Source organism: Lepidothrix coronata, unplaced genomic scaffold (assembly GCF_001604755.1).
Source record: "Lepidothrix coronata isolate B3197 unplaced genomic scaffold, Lepidothrix_coronata-1.0 Scaffold100, whole genome shotgun sequence".
Classification (NCBI taxonomy): domain Eukaryota; kingdom Metazoa; phylum Chordata; class Aves; order Passeriformes; family Pipridae; genus Lepidothrix; species Lepidothrix coronata.
Genome location: NW_016690280.1, coordinates 1,241,504 through 1,258,061, shown reverse-complemented (window position 1 = coordinate 1,258,061; position 16,558 = coordinate 1,241,504). Strand labels below are relative to the sequence as shown.

Genomic DNA, 16,558 nt, shown 5'->3' with positions numbered 1-16,558 from the left:
TCACCCTGTGGGGGTGGTGGTGGTGTTGGAGCAGACCCCATTGCCAAATGCTCTGTGTACAAATAGCACAGGCTCTGCTCCTGGAAAGGAGAAGCAAGAGAGCAGGCAGTGGGTCTGAAATGCTAAGGGAGTCTCTGCGGGATGGAGGTTGGCAAAATCCCTCTGTGTGGTGGGGGCTGCTGACTTTGGGGTTGGTTTTCTTTAATGTCAGCCCAAATTTTCACACTGAGGGTTGAGCTTTAGCCCTGTGGAAGAAGCAGCCTGACTTCCAGGCAAGTCTTTCTGACATATTTAAGAGGTGGAGGGAAGGAAGGAATTATTCCTACAAGTGGACAGAGAAGGATATTTCACCTCACTGAGGAGCTGGCTCTTCCCATTGCAGGTGATTTGTGGGATAATTGGAGGATGAGCCCCTGACATGCCAGGTCGTGGGGCAGAGCAATCCCAGCATCACCCTCAGTTCCTTGGCAAGTCTAGAGAGCATCAAATAACCAATTCTGGGCTACTCTTAGTTTGTATTTTTAGAATAATTGCTATAAACATTCTTTGGGATTTTTTTTTTAAAGAACCACAACAACCATTTATATATTTAACAATATATATTTATATATATATATAATTTCTAGATCAGTACATTCATCAGTACTTGTTTTTCTTCACAAACAGAAGAACTCTTACAATAGTAGACTTTCTAAAATAAATACTATTAAAATAGAGCTTCAAAATAAATATTCTATACAAAGAAAAACCTTCTGTGGTAACGTTTCAGGGTATACATGTGGTGGGGTGGTAAGAGGAGAAGGGGGAAACATTTCTCAGCGTGTCTGAGCGTGGGAGGGGAAGGGAATACCCAGTGCTGAGGAAGGGTGAGGGCTCATCTGGGTGGCAAAGCTGGTGCCTGGGGAGCCACAAATTTGGTGAGTGCTCCTTGTGCCCAGTGGGTGCAGTGAGGGTGTATTTGTCTGTTGAAACTGCTCTGCTGGTGCTGAGCTCCAGCTGGGGCTGTGGTGTGGCATTGCCAGCACTGTCAGGTCACCCCTTCTTGCTTTCTGGGCTGTTGTGTGCGGGCAGAGGACAAACCCTGGCATGAACCTGCTGCAGCAATTAGCAGTGCTGCAGTAATTAGCAGTGCAGGCACCCTGCCATCCCCCTCCTCCTCCAGCGCTGCGGTGCCACGGCACCTGTCCCGGGGAAAACCTGCCCTCACCTCCACTCTTGCCTTTATGGTCACCCCACCACAGTGATGTGGCTGGAGAGCCAACATCACTCCCGAGGTTTGTGCTGATTAGCAGCTGTCCCTCTGTTAGTGGGGGGACCCAGCTCGTGGGAGGGTGGCAGAGCTGCCACACTGTGCTCGCGCCGGGGTGAGGTGAAAGGGCACCGTGACCAAAGGACACATCAGGGGTGGCAGGAGACCCAAGTACCTTCAAAGGGGATGGGGGAATGGAGGCGTTGGGGTGGGGAAAGAGAGGGGAATAAGGACATTATTGACAGGAGCTGTACCCTCCGTACCCTCCGCCAGTGCTGCCGGCAGAGCCCCAGTTGTGGCCGAGCCTGCCCCTTTCCAAGTGCTCCACACAGGGCTCACCACCTTCTTGCCACCCCTTGGGCTGGGAGCTGATGGAGCAGAGTCTGATGGCTGTGCCAGGAGCTGAGGAGAAGAGGGAGGGTCGCTCTGCTACATTGACCACTGCTCTAACACATCCACTAACGCTTTACAGCCTTCCAGCACGGGATCAGCTAACAGGGTTTATATATTAAAACAAACCAACAGAGAAATAGTTTACAGCTATGTACAATGAAAGGAAATCCATCTGGGATTGCTGGGTGTATGTACATGAGTGTAGATTGGCACAGTGGCAACCACTCCAGCGTTGTCTTTGCTCACAAGGACCATGCAGCCAAGCCATGGGCTTTGCTAGTGCAGATTTTCAGCACAAATCCCCCAGGAACAGCCAGGGACAGAGGGTCAAAAAAGCAAAACAACTTTGGGTGGAGGCCATTTGGACATGTGTGGTCCCAACAGAGGAGGGCAGCAGGTAAATACCTCTTCTGCTGTGTTTTCTAGTCTGTTTGCATCTTAGGAAAATGATTTCTCTTATTAAATACAATACCTTATACATTCAACCAACAGTTCAGCTAGTTTGGGGTTGGTTTTCCTGTTATCTTTTCCCCTCCAATTTGTGCAAGATAATAAACACAGCTCTGGATCCCCACCTGCTTCCTGGTGTCCCCATACAGCTAACATGAGGCTAAATTATAGGAACTGTTATCTGGGAACAGACATCATATCCCTTTTTCTATGATTTATCATGTACAAGCTAACAAATGTTATAAATATAGAAAGTTTGTTGGTTTTTTTTTTTCCAAATCTCCCCTTCAATAAATATCTACAATTAAACTTAACTAAACCCCAAGTCATCCAGGTGAGCTGAAAACCAAAGACACCAGAGTCCCCTCAGTGCACTCCTGCCAACCCCTCACAGTGGCCGTATCGCAACCAAGCCAACGGGATTCCTGGAAATGCTACATGAGCTCTGCCTATTGCTTATCTAATTAGAGATGACATTTCACTGTCACTGCTGTGCATTTACTGAGGAAATCTCCTCTAATTAAGAACGCAAAAAGAGACTAGATCAGTTTTCTGCATGCAACAAGTACCTACCTACTCATTAGAGTGTTGCATGTTTGGACAAAGATTTTTTGTTTAGCACCTTGTAGTTGTCAAGAGAGAGGGGTTATGGCATCCTTGGGAGGGGGTTGCTGCATCCTAAGAGAAGGTAGAACCAGCCCTAGGATGAGTGCATGGACACAGCCAATGATATTTGTATGCTGAAAACCATGGGCACATTTGTTAACTTTGCTCTCTTCCCTCCCCTGGCTTTCCCTAGGGTGTGTTAACACTAAAATAAACATTAAAAGCATTCTTTACATTTAAAAAGACACTTTTGTACAGAGGAGGCAAAAGTCCAACAGCAGCAATAGGGATGGGGGAATGGGCTGTACTTCAAGCAAATGCCATTCATCCCTAAGACAAAACCAAATAAAAATCTTAATATTTAATGAGCAAAGAAGAGCTTGTTCCAGGAGAGGAGGTACTGGATTGAAATCCCTAGAAAAATACACCTATGTGCACTGTACACTTCAGGTTTTGTGATTTCTTACCAGAGATTTAGAGAAACAAACACTGACCATCTTTGCTCTGTGGTGTGAGTTAAGATCCCCTTTGCTCCAGCATCGGGGAAACGAGTGCACACCTCGGAGAAATGGGATTTGGCAAACATCCTCCTGGAGCGGGTCTGTACTGTTGATGGAAAATTCATATTCCATTGAGTGAAACCTGATGCTATAGATCAGCTTACAGGCAGGAGGACCTGATGTTGATACAACTGCCTGAACACATCCTGCTGCTATTCCTCCCAGGAGGGAGCAGGTCTGCTACCATCTTGCTTTAAAGAGAGGGTCCAAATCAACATGGCCAGGTGGGATATGCCTAAAGGGTAAAAGACCTTTCAACAAACAAAATGTATCTTCACTTCTGGTTCAAAAAATCTTTGAGGGACACAGAAACCTTTTGAGAAACACGTACTGTGTGTGCAACCAGCCCTTCCAGTGGTGTGCAGGAGGGGAAGGAAGGTGGAGGGAGTTACCCCGTCACCTTCAACAGGCTGCTGGTAGCAAGTTGGAGTTTGGAAGGAAAGCGGAAACAAGAAGCCCGCCCTGAATATGAATCCAAAGCAGCTTTCTGCAGCTGGGAATGGGTATTGCTTGTGCGGCCGTGCCTGCCAAGCGAGCAGTTAATGGTTCCTGCGGTGCACAGGCACCGTGAGCAGCCGTCCGTCCAAACCGGGAGATTTTAAGCAGCTGTACTTCATGATGTACGTAGGTTTTCAGCCTTCACTCTGCATTATTAACATTCCTCCTTTGGCCCCATCTATTTAAATTGTGACCAGTTCCAGAAACCCTGAATAACCCAAAGTGCTTCAGTTTGTGGAAATAGTTGCTTCTGCTTTCTCCAAAGGCGAGAGGCTAACATTCTCCTCAGAACACAGGTTATTAAAAAAACCAACACCACCTTGCTCCGTGGAGCCTCCTCCCACTCCCCGTCCTCCCAAACTATCAAAAGGGCTTTTCTGGCCCTTTGCTTTCTGGCAGTGCCTTGCAAATGACACTGTTTGTGTTTTTGCATCTGCATCCGGGCCGGCTCACTTGGTCGTAGCATCTCTGGGACAGCTTGACGCAGCCGGTGGCTGGCAGGTAGCAGAGCAAGCAGGGGAGCACCAGGGACAGGGCGCTCATGAAGGACCAGCGGGCACAGCAGTTTGAGTGGGAGCAGGAGCAGGGGTGGTCGGCGCAGGTACCCTCGTCATCCTCGTTGGTGCAGTGGTAGAAGATGCCCTTGACGAGACACATGCAGGTGGAGTAGTTGACCAGGTTCTGTGCCGAGCAGAGACACTCTTGGTTGCACACCCAGCACGACGGCAGAGTCCGGGGCAGCGCGCACTCCTTGCACTTGCATTTCCCACAGGCTTCGCACAGCAGAAAGTGCTTGTCCAGTTCCTGAGACACGGGTCCCTTCAGGTCCAGGGGTTTGCAGTTAATCACCTTGGGCTGAATGCGAACTGCTCGGGGGGAGGACTGCTCTGCCACAGGCACTGGGGCCATGTGGTCCAGGAGCCTTTGGTCTGAGGATGTGCTGCTGCTGCTGCTGATGGAGCTGGGGCGCCCGCTGAACGAAATCCAGGGATGGGTGACATCCTGCTCACAGCGCTGTAGGTGCTGGTTGGTCAAGACCAGTTCATGGGGGCCTCGAGGACGCTTTTGGGCTGCCAGGTGGGAGGCAGTGGGGTTGTCGGTGTAGTCGTTCTCGATGTGGGTTGTCTTCATCTGGTCGATCGGCAGGATGGTGAGCGGGTGCTGCAGCCGCCCATAGGGGATCCGACTGTCCAGCAGGGGCTGGACCATCACAGAGTTGGGGACGACGGTGATGTTGTGGGGGATCCGGGGCTCCATTGAGAAAGCAGTCTGGCTACTGGTGAAAAATCTGTGCTTAAGTATCCTGCGGGAAGGAAAGGAGAAAGAAAAGGGGTGGGGAGAGAGAAGGAGCACATGGTTATTGAGGTATCCTGCAAGCCCAGCCCAACGGGGATCTTCACTGAGACTGGTTGTTATGTAGAAGGTCTTACAAGGTAAACTTGAGTCCAAGGGAGTCAGAACACTTGCCCAGGTATAAAATGCCTCCCTCATACTTTGCTGCTGTGTTTCTCTCCCTAACCTTGGCTTCTGGTCCTGGGAGGGTTGCAGTCACAGCAGGCTCCTGAACTGCCCACTCAGGGGTTTTGCTGAGGCAAAGCACATCTCAGGGCTACTGGTGTATATACACATATGGGTTTGCCAGCAAACACCCTGAAATGACTTATCTAAGCTTTGGGGGTTTTCCCCAGTTGACTCTGATCCCTAAAAAACCAGATGCAAGATTGTGGCTTGCGAGAGCATTGGCGTGGTACAAAGGTGCTTCGGAGCGTGGGGCTGAACACCTGTCCCTGCTAACCCAGAATCTGCCTGTGGGAGGATGACTTGGTTTTGGTAAGGAAGTGTCCCATCTCGGTTGGGAGCTGCTGATTCCAAAGGCTGCTTCATCTCTCCCGCGGGAGGTGGAAGCGCTTGCTCAGCATCTTGTCCGGTGGCAAACCACGGTGGGAGCCAATGGTGCAGCACCCAGAAGAGCACCCACATGGGTCTGGCTTGATCCATCACCTCACACAGGTAATGAGACACTCTTCTTCAGCCCACTAAGTGCACTAATATTTAGCTGAAGTGCTGTTTACCAGCCGTTCTGGCTGAGCCGTCTATTGCCGCAGTTTCTAATTTCATTGAAAGAGTGCAATTTATCCTGGAGTCGATCCAAAGATTCAGCAGCAGCGTAGGACAAGAAACCACAGGAAGTAACTAAACTTAAATCAAAGAACGGAAACGACTCGGTTCAAATTTAGAAAGTGCACATTGTTTTCTAGTAGATGTGCCATTTCCTCACGGGGTGACCTTTATTCATAAATAATATAATGCTGGAGATCAGTTGAAAGAAGGGGTGAGTAAAGCTTCAGAGCAAGTCACAGGAGGGGAAAAGCTGCTGGTATCAAGAAAAAGGGAGTAGTGAACAGCTTAAGGCATTGCCAGTTGTTTGTGTTCAACAAATTAACCTTCTCCAACAGCGTGAAAGATTTGGACTTGGCAGCGCTGGGTTAACAGCTGGACTCAATGATCCTAAAGGTCTTTTCCAACTGAAATGATTCCGTGATTTTAATATCACGGCAATCTGAAAAAATATCAGGAAAAAATTGCATCCAACTACAACAAGTTATACACGAGAAGCGTGTGTGTGTGAGTAAACGTGTGCACTTCTGCAAGAGGACGTCCCCCCTAAAATTAACACAACACTTCAAAAATTGGAGTGTGAACTAATTCTGCATTTTTGCAAGGAGAAGGGGAAGCGCTTTTTTTACCCGCTGAAAAATGCTACGAGGGTCCGCGGTTATATTTGCAAATCCTTGCTTTGATGGATCACTTGGCGTTTGGGGTTGAAAATGTGCTGCTTCTCCCGGGATCAATAGGAGGGAGGGAGGGCTGACGCCGGATGGGCCGGAGCGTGGGCAGGACGGCACATGCCTCCTGGGGATGCCGGCACCGCGTCCGGCCTGCCGCGCTCCTTTTGTCCGCTGCACAAGACCAGCAGGAAGAAGCGCTTTATCGAGCAGTAACGATGATTATTGTCATGCAGCCCTTATGCTGTTTCTCTTCCCCCAGTTAAAATTCTCTGCTGGGTCTTAGCCATTCATTTGAAATTTTTTTTTTTATTTCATTATTCATAGCTCGTTGACATCCTGACTGGAGGAACAAGAGAGTTTTTAAAGCATCTATTCCTAGTTACTGTATGTAAAAAAACAAAAGGAAGCAATGATTCTGACAACTATGGGACACGCAGAGGGAAAAGAATTTGATTTTCTTTTGTGCATCAAAATCCAGTGTCATGATCTAAAAAGTATTTGCTGCAAGTCAGAGTTTAGCAAAATCATCAGTTCTGTATCAGTTACATTTGCAGAGATATTTTGATTTCACAGGTTTTTTGGGGGTTGTTTTTTTTTTTAAGGAGAAAGATGCAGCTGTTTTGGCTGCCAAGAGTAAGTGCAGCAGAGCTGATCTTAGATGGAAGGTAGCTGGAGGAAATGGTGGCTCACTGCACAGTATTACCAGCCTGTCTGATCCTTCACGTCCCTGCCAGCACTGCCTTCGTGGCCTCTCCAGAATTTTTAAATCACCTCTAGCATAGGGCTCTGTGCTCATTTCCACTTGTTACCAACTCTCTGGAATCTGCTCCACTCACCAGGTTTCAACTGTATCCATGGAGCATCATTTATTTTAAGGTGCCCTGTGTGACAGCACACAGAAGAGCTGCTCTGCCCAGGCAGTGACCTAGTTGTCCCCAGGACAGCACCTCTGTCCCAGGGTGGCACATTAAGTGTGTTCTGCATCGCTGTGGGGAGTCTCTGCCCTGGCATGGGAGAGCAACACCCTTGGAGTTGGAATTTAGGCTTTAGATTAACTCTATAGTCACCCAGTCTGCGATGGTCCAGAGCCAGCAATGCCATCACATGGAAGTCATGTCCCTCTCCATTAATTTGGAGAGGGATTATAGCCACAGGCACTCTTAAAACACCCAACCCCCAGCACACAGACATGGCCATATGCAGGCAGACATTAAAGATGGCTTATCTGAGATAATGCCAATCAAGATTTCAGAGTTAATTACCACAGAAAGGAGAGGGACCCTGCACTAAACACCACACTTGAGGATAGTTAATGTTAGAAGTCATTAATCAACTTATTTCAATATAAACCAGTTTCAAATTGTCTTTTTACCAGGCAAACTATTTCTGAAGGGCAAGGGAAGCCTGACACTGTGAACTCAAAGACCCTGCAGGTGTCTGGGCACAGGGTCGACTTGGATAAAAACCTCTGGCATGAAGACAGACAAATAAGATCCAAGTCTCCCAATTCCCAGAGCCTTGCTCTGGACACAATGTCTCTCTGGCTGAAGATTGCCTTAAAACACCACAGATAGGCACCCTACTGGTTTTTGGTGCTTGGACACATGGTCCTTCAACTTCTGCCCTGCCCCCTTGTTCCTTTGTGGAGGGTTTCCACACTTAAATGCTCTCTCCTTTCAAGCTACTCTTAACAGACAAATATTTCTGATGTTTATGGAATTTTCTAAAGACCATGACTACGTTGCTGCTGCTGGTCTTGTCACCAGAAATTCCAGCAGTGCAGTGAGATCACTGGTGACAGATCCAGATCAAACACCTCGAGTGCTGAACTCGAGAGTGAGCTGAGTGGTGTTCATCCTGCAAGGAGGCTCTTCTCACCTGGGATCTGCCCAGATGACAACAGTGGCAAAATTTTATGGTGTGGTTGCTTCAGTTTTTTGTCTGTGTGTGTCTACTGGCACGTGCCATGAGCACACCTTTCCATCAGCTGTTTGTGCTTTGAGCCTTATATCTGCATCCCACAAAAGGAAAGATTTCAGCAAAGGGCACTGGGCACACAGCGCTCCATCTCTCATGGCAAAGGTGGAATCCAGTCAGGTTAAGGATTTGTGCTGGAGCAGAAGGCAATCAAGAAGCCAGACAATTCCTGTGGAGTCTCACAGGCTGCAATGTGCCTGCCTGGATACCTGCATGGGCCCTGGTGACTGCTGTGGACAATCCTCTAAGACATCATAACTTGACCTTTACTGGTTGTTGTACATCCAGAAGCAAGACACCACTCCCCTCACCTCCCCACCAGGAACGACTGTGCATGTGGGGAGTTTGCCAGCAAGGACAAGGTTCCCTCAAGCAGCAACACTGGTAATGTTTGGGATGACCTGGCAGAACTTTAGACCTTGAAAAAGGGCAAGAGCTGAAGGGGCATAATTTTGAGGCTTCTTGCTCTGAAGGCAGTTGACCAAGGAGGGGGTTCAGAGTGGTCAGTGGTGTCTTGTAGTTGCTGTTGTTATGTCAGATGTTGGAGTGACCTAACTGAGCATCTGGCTGGAGCTGATGTGTGGAGCATCCCCGGGTAGATGTGGTGACAAACATGAGCCACTTGGTTTGGGAGGGAAGAAAGAACAGTCTGGGCTGTCCATCTCCCTCTCTCTTCAACTAGAGTGCCTGAATCTGGCTGTGGAGCCAGCCTGGCTCACAAAGACAGGGACAGTTACTAGGGATGAACTGCCAATGTCAAACCCCCCAGGGAAGAACATTTCTGCTGAGGGGCCTCATTGGCTGTGCTAAGAAAGGACTGAAGTTCACGATGGCAAGGGCAGCTGGGTATTGCTTGCAGATATTGAATTCATTGCTCAGATTGAATAGATTTATTATAACAAGATGTGTCATCTACAGAGAATTGTAGATAAAAAGAAAGAGAAGGGATAGTAAAATAGAATAGGAGATTTAAGATACTTAAGCACCATAACTTAGCAAAAGCTATGAAACTTTATGCAGTGCCTTTGTTGTCCACTGCACTAGTCCAGCCTGACTGTAAACTGTATTTCAATTGAGAAAAAAAGCCATACTGAATACAAAATTAAGTAATTTTTCATCATTGGTAATTACAGATATAGCATTAACACAGGCATGAATTCACTGGTTGCAATTGTACAGGTAGTGTTCTTAAAGTAGACAATAGGAAGAAAAATTCAAGAGTATGTTCTTATATTGATAATTTTTCATTCTTTAGAGGTAAATGAAACAATGAACTTCTTTTCAAAGCAGACATGTCAACAAATTCCCATGCAGAGAAAAATTTCTCTTCCGCCATGGCATCCAGGGACTCACCACATACAATTTTCAAGTCAAAATATACTTCCTTCTAAGGGAGTAAAATTGGACTTAAAAGTCAAGTTCGTACACGTGCTGCAGTGTTTGTTTCATCACTTCATCAAGATATTGCCAATTTAAAATTACTGTTGTACTGGGTAATTACAAGTCCTAAAGTTGTAGGAAAGCAACTGTTATTGTAAAGTGTTTTGGTATTATTTTAGACTTGAAAGTTTTGTAAGATTCTTTAATCACATGAAATTAAAACAAAAGGCATCTTATGTTTTAATAGGTTTTCGGACTTGCCTACATAATTTTAGAGAAAGCTACATCCTTGCAGGCAATTCCATGAGAAGTCATATAAACCCCTGGGAAAGTTTGTTCTCATTAATGTCTTCAGAACAATTTTTGAAGCAATAAGGTTCTAACATCTTTATTTTCAAAGTAGAGTTGCACAACACATCTTCCAATTACTGAAAAACAAAATGGATCTTGATGTAAAAATCCAGTGAATGCAGAAATGTATAACGTTTATAATTGCCTCAGTTACCCATTAGTTAATTTCATTAAGGTCTTTCTCACGTGTTTAACAACATTCCAGATGTTTGTGGTAACGAAAGAATCATGAGAATAATGGACTCGAGTCCAGAGGTGGGTCCCATGTGGAAGCAATCCTGGACAACCTGGCTGCTGTGACTGATACCTCCTCAGTGCCCACAGTGAAGTCAACAGGAATATGGGAAAATGTGCTTCCACAGCCACCTCCTCTCCACCTAGCACCAGGCACAATGCACCACAGTTTTACCCAACCCATTTTTGTTAAAGATGTGGAGAATTTCAATGCGGGTTGCTGACATAAAAATGTCCGAAGTGAACCTTAAATGTCATAGAAAAAAAACCCCAAAAGCCCCAAATGTGCTGCTTGGTGCGTGTTTGCTGAGAGAGAGACCACCAGTACGGTCAGGGAAGTGATGCAGCCACCAAAAACCCCTTCTGTCCCTAGTAATCTGTGAGCACCAGATCAGGGGCCACTTTATCTCTTTCTAATTAATTACACCTTAATTACACCTCGTAAGCAACCCATCCTTTCTGCTGTGTCTGAACAGCACCAGTGGCAGGGAAGAGACATTTGCCTCAGCAAACCAAGATTTCTCCTGGGGTTGCTGGTGCTGAATTGTCCTCTCCATGTCCTGTAATATCACTGCTGGCTCCTTTCTTGAGCCTGGACCTGTGCCCTGTAACATCAGGGAGCTGCTGAACCTGCTGGTGTGTCATCCTGCCCTTTGCCAGGGCAGTGGTGGCCAGTTTATATATATTATAAATTATAATGGTTATAACGGTGCTGGGGAGATGGAGAGAAGCCACCTTCTTAACATAGAATCCTTAGGGTTGGAAAAGACCTTTAAGATCCTCAAGTCCAACATACCATAAGCAGAGTAAAGCAAAACTGAGTTTTCAATAAGAATTTTCAATTACAGGTTTCCAAGAATTTTCCAACTATTGAAGAATCACAAGCTTTTGTGAAGAAGGGACAGAAAAGTTACCGTGGATTGATGAAAGGCTGAGCCCTGGCCGATGGAGCCCTGCACTGGGATGGTGGTAAGACATCAGCTGCTCATTTAGGGATCTGCTGTGGGTCAGTGATGGTGGGTCAGACCACAGAGCTCTGAGTCTTGGTACCTAAAAGCCAGATATCACACCTCCTCTTGGTTACTATGATACTAGACCTGTATTAGATCAGATATCAGGAAGAAATTCTTCCTTGTTAGGGGGCTGAGGCACAGGTTGCCCAGGGCAGCTGTAGCTGCCTTATCCCTGGAAGTGTTCAAGGTCAGGTTGGATGGACTTGGAGCAACCTGGTCAAGTGGAAAGTGTCCCTGCCCAGGGCAGGGGGGTGGAACTTGATGAGCTTTAAGGTCTCTCCCAACACAAACCATTCTGTGATTCTTTTATCAATGAAAAAGCTGGATTACAGTCTCTGGAAGAGGCATTACAGTCACCTTATTAACATACAGGCAGCAATAGCTGCAGTAAATGTACTGCAGAAATCCGTCTATTTTCTCTCTGTATGGGACACACAAATTTCTGAAACAATAGTGCCACAGGAAGAAAACAAGAAAAGCAATAGAATATCTAGTCTTAATAGAAGAAATTAGCATAATTGAAAACAATATACTTTGAAGAAGAATAATTCCAAGGGCAGGCATATATATTTCAAGGTCTGTGCAAGTCAAGACGGTTTAGAATCGATGGTAACCAGTGCAAAACCAGAATGATCACAACTAGTCTCTCTCCTCCAGTGATTTGGTTAAAAGTCTTCTCTAGAACCTTGGTCACAGCTGCACCTGAGCTTTGGGAAGTGCACAAACCCCTTTGCTGGCTCTGCACAGTGCTTGGAGGCCAGGACCCAGCAGCGGTCCACAGCTCCTCCCTACAGCTGCTTGGAAATGAGGGAATAGCCAGGATGGGCACTGGAAATGAAGCCAGGGTGTCTAGCTGGTATCAGGGCAATCCTTGCTGTCAAAAATTACCAGCAAGGGGAAGATCCACAGGGCTTTGGAGAGTGGATGCACCAAGTAGGGCAGCTGGGGCTGGAGCTGGGGCAGAGCGTGGACGGGGCAGGATGGTGAGGGACAGTGAGCTGAGGGACAGGGCTCACTCCCACCCAAGTGATCAATAATGGATTCGTTTCCTGAGGAAGAGCTGGTGATAAGGGAGCAAATTCTATGATTGCCTTTGTTTGGATTTAGGGACATCCTCTTGTGACAAGGGACACGCTGCTCCTGATGCAAGTCAAAGGCTTCAATAAAAGCTTTTATTGAGGGAGACAACACTCGGAGTTAAAGGAGACCTTGCAGCAAGCACATGTTTTTAGTGTGGGATTAAGAACAATTCATAAGGTTGGAGTTCATTAAGACTGAGTTAGGCTGTCTGGATTTTGAGTTGAACTGTAAAAGCTTTAAAAAAATGAAAAAAAAAAGCTTTTTTTCCTGTAAAGTGTGTATTAATATTAACAAAATATTGACATGCATTCTTTTTGTTCCCCTCCTTAGCAGCCTTATCTAGCTAAGGCCAGCTAGAATTTTCTCTACAAGCAATAAGGGGGAAAAAAAATTAGAAAGCTTATTAGGGAAACCTGCCATTTTTAAAAAGAGACACTAAATTCTTGCCAGAGCATGGAAATTCAGAAGCTGGGAAATGAGACCTGTAGACTTCCAAGAAGCTGTCTCTGTCCAGCTGAAATCTGTTCCTATGGTGCGAGTGAATAAAGCACATTTTGGCCCACTAACGTTCAGATCTCTGGGCACTCAAGTTTCTTAGTCAAAGCTTTTTATTGGATAAGAACATTTCTTTTAAGGTCAGAAAATTAAGTTCAGATATGATGCATTAAGCTAATAGTACTAAACGATAACCATATTAGTCGGATTTTGTATTTCCTTAAGGAAATATGTTGTATTGCATTTAAAAGGGATAAACCCCAAACATTTGTGCAACTGTTTGCCTATAAAAAGGCAGTTTTTAGTACTGGGCTGAATTTGAAAAGTTGTATGGCAATATGATTAATGAGTTTTTTGCTTTTACAGCTAGGTTTTTTTTCCCCCCAAACTGTCAGAACTGCAAATTAATTATTACTGTAGTGTTGCAAGGGTTGTGCATTTTATTTCACCAGAATTTTTTTTTTTGGCCGGGGGGGGGGAGGCGATGGGAATTGCTCTTTGAGGTGTTGCATTTCCCAGTGTGATTTGGGAATTAGTCATGATTCCAGGAAAACAGCTTTTGTTTTGCTGTTTCGGGAGGAGAGCAAATAATTTCTCCCCTGCACATACCTCATGGAGAATTTCAAAAGGACTGCAGTATTCAGAAATGGTCCTTTTAATTTTATAATCCCAATACAGAGTCCCTTCCAGCAACAGAAAACACAGTAGCCCATGGAAAACGGCACATTTATCAACGAGACATCCCCAGTGGGGTTCCAATAACTGAGAACAACCCCTCCTCCTGCTATCATTCATTTTTATATGGAGAAGGGGGTAGCCAGTCCTCAGGATCATTGTGATTCCGTGCACAAATTGTAGCTTTTATTCTTTAACCCAAAATAAAGGGAGAGAGGGGAAGCTTTAATATTGGGAAAGCTGGGGTTCTCTTTACCCAATTAAAGAGAAATTTCTGAGCTGATTCTTGCCATACTCTCCCCTTGGCATGGTATGGAAGAAGGCAGCAGCTGGAGAAGTTTTAAACAATCTAGAACATGCCTTTTCCACTCTGGATAATGCAGGGATGCTTTTCCTTTTCTCTTCCTTTCTCTCCTTCACCCTTTAAGGAAAAACTTTGGGCTATAAAAGATTTAAATCATGAAATCAGACCCTTGGTCACTCGAAGAAAAAGAGTGAAGCTTTTCTGTTGGTGATTAACACTGATATTCATTTGCACTTCCATTTCCAAGGTCTGCATTCCCAGTCCCGCTTTCCTCTAAGACCTTTGTGCCTTTTATATGCCCCTTTCTGTTTTTTCCATTCCCCTCCTGATAATGAATTTTCAGAACATGTCGTCTCTAGGCTTGTCTTTCTCCTGTGACGCCAGGACTGGTACCAGAAAATAAAATCCTGTCTTATCTTTGCTACGCAGTTGGTAGAGAAGAGCAGCCAGGACAGGTTTTTTCCTCCACATATAGTATGTTTCATATATTATATGAAATTATTCCAGGTACACATTTTTATTACTCACCTAGCCTCTAAAATACATCACCCATCCAGATTTTAAACAAGTGTACAGCAAGACAGGGAAGACAACAGTGATGGAATAAGGCACTGAGGCCAAAAAAAGGAAAAAGACTTGTATGAAATAAAATGCTGAAGAGCAAAGGTCATGCAGGAAAGGACTGACACACGAGTGGCTGATGTCTGAAGTGTCCTATTATGGAGACAGCTCAGAACTACTTGACACTAACAAGACAGGGCTTTGGAAAAGAGAGGAAATGCGTATAATCCATTTTCATATTCCATAGCAAGAAATATCCAATTCTGACCTGTCAGGCCAGGTGATCATGTATTTATGCTCCTTTTTGGGGAAGGAAGAAGGGATGAAGGACACCCCATCAGCAGAAAAAAAGACCCTTATTCTGCTGTAAAACCCTGCAAGCAAACCCGACACAAGTGTGGTGAAACCTGCCTGCCATATATGTACAGCAAATGCAGATGTTGATGGGAGAACGCAGAAAAGAGGTATAAATCAGAGACGCAGGGACACAAATGGAAATTCTGCAAGAAACAGGATATTTCTCCAGAATGCCAAGTCTCCTTTAGGTTGGGAAGCACCAGGCAGCTCTCCACTGTACATAATTATAGATAATCACTGTTAGAAAAGTCATAGCCAGAAACATGCTCATGATCAGTGATCTGTAAGGAGCAGCCAAACACATCTAGAACGAGCGCAGGGTTTTCCCTCGGGGAGCCGGCTTGGCTTTTTCTACTTAAAACATTTTAACAATCGCTCGCAAGCGCCGATCTCGTACTTACTTTAAATAATTCAGCTAAGACCATCTCTCCATAGGCGAGTTAATCCCAAATGCGAGGCGGGCGAAGGGGGGCCGGACCCGGGAGAATCCTGGCAGGAGCGGCAGGGACCTGCGAGCGCGGCGCTGTCAGCGGCGGCCGCGGCGCTGCACCCGCCGCCTGCCTGGGAAAATGGCTAGTTTATGAATGGGAGGGCAGCGGCCGCTCCTGCGCACGCGCGGCCGCCCGACTCTATGAATGGGTGGGCACCGCGGCGGCACCGCGCATGCTCCGCTGCCTTTTATGAATGGGGGCTGGAGGGGAGCGCGGATGCGGCTCCCGAGGTTTTGTGTTTTTTTTTTTTTTTTTCTTTTTTTCCTCCCCCCCTTTTTTTTTTTTTTTTTTTTTTTTTTTTCCCCCCCCCCTTTTTTTTTTTTTTTTTTTATGAATGAAGGGCAGCGGCAGCTGCGCATGCACCGCGCCCCCCGCCCGGGGCTGGAGGTAACGGCGGGGGTGGGGGGCACCGCGCTCCCTGCCGCCGGGGGGGTACCGCCGACACCCACCCCCCACCACCCTCTGGCCCTTTCCCGGGGAACAGCCGTGAGGGTGCCCCCGGCCCCTCGGGCACCCCCAGCCTCCTCAGCCGCCCCCCCCGGCCGGCCACATCCCCGCCGGCAGCGGGGCGAGGGGCGGCAGCTCGGGCAGCGCTTCCCGGCGGGAGCCGGGGGTGTCCCGCGCTTGTGCGGCCGCGGGGGACAGGGACGCGTTGGGCTGGAGGATCTGGCGATCCCCGGTTTAAGGGTGTGCGACCGTGAATGAGGAGATGAGAATGATTCTCCCTTAGCGTTCGGCTTCGTTTCCCTGTTTGAGACCTGCGGTTCGTTCCTTTCACTGCAGCATCGTCACACACCCCGGTCCGTCCCCTGTGCCTTGCGGCTTGTGGCAATACCTAGACGAAAATGCAAGCACAAACCCCAGCTGAGTGTTGTGTGTGCAACCTGTAGGTTTATATTATGGCTCTTATCTCTTGAGAAGGAGAGGAGGGGGCTTAGAGCTGTGTAGGTTACGCAAAAGCATCGAGAGGGAGAATCTGTTTCATGGACGTGAGGCCATTTATGTGCCGTTCTCAGCTTTGCAATTTTGCCCAATGTTTAGCTTTTTGTACATCCTGTCGGACCTCACCCCAGCGCTCCGCAGGCTGTGGGAGGC

The 16,558-nt window shown here is 46.8% G+C and overlaps 1 protein-coding gene across 1 annotated transcript; it reads right to left on the bottom strand.

Moving 5' to 3' along the window:
* Positions 1-604: 604 nt before the first annotated feature.
* On the bottom strand, positions 605-15,499 carry SPRY4 (sprouty RTK signaling antagonist 4). The gene is made up of 2 exons (XM_017823015.1): positions 15,374-15,499; positions 605-5,059 (listed from the first exon to the last, which is right to left on the bottom strand). Exon 2 carries the CDS (start codon positions 5,011-5,013, stop codon positions 4,120-4,122), a length of 894 nt encoding a protein of 297 aa, XP_017678504.1. The 5' UTR covers positions 5,014-5,059; positions 15,374-15,499; the 3' UTR covers positions 605-4,119.
* Between the last annotated feature and the right edge of the window lie 1,059 nt (positions 15,500-16,558).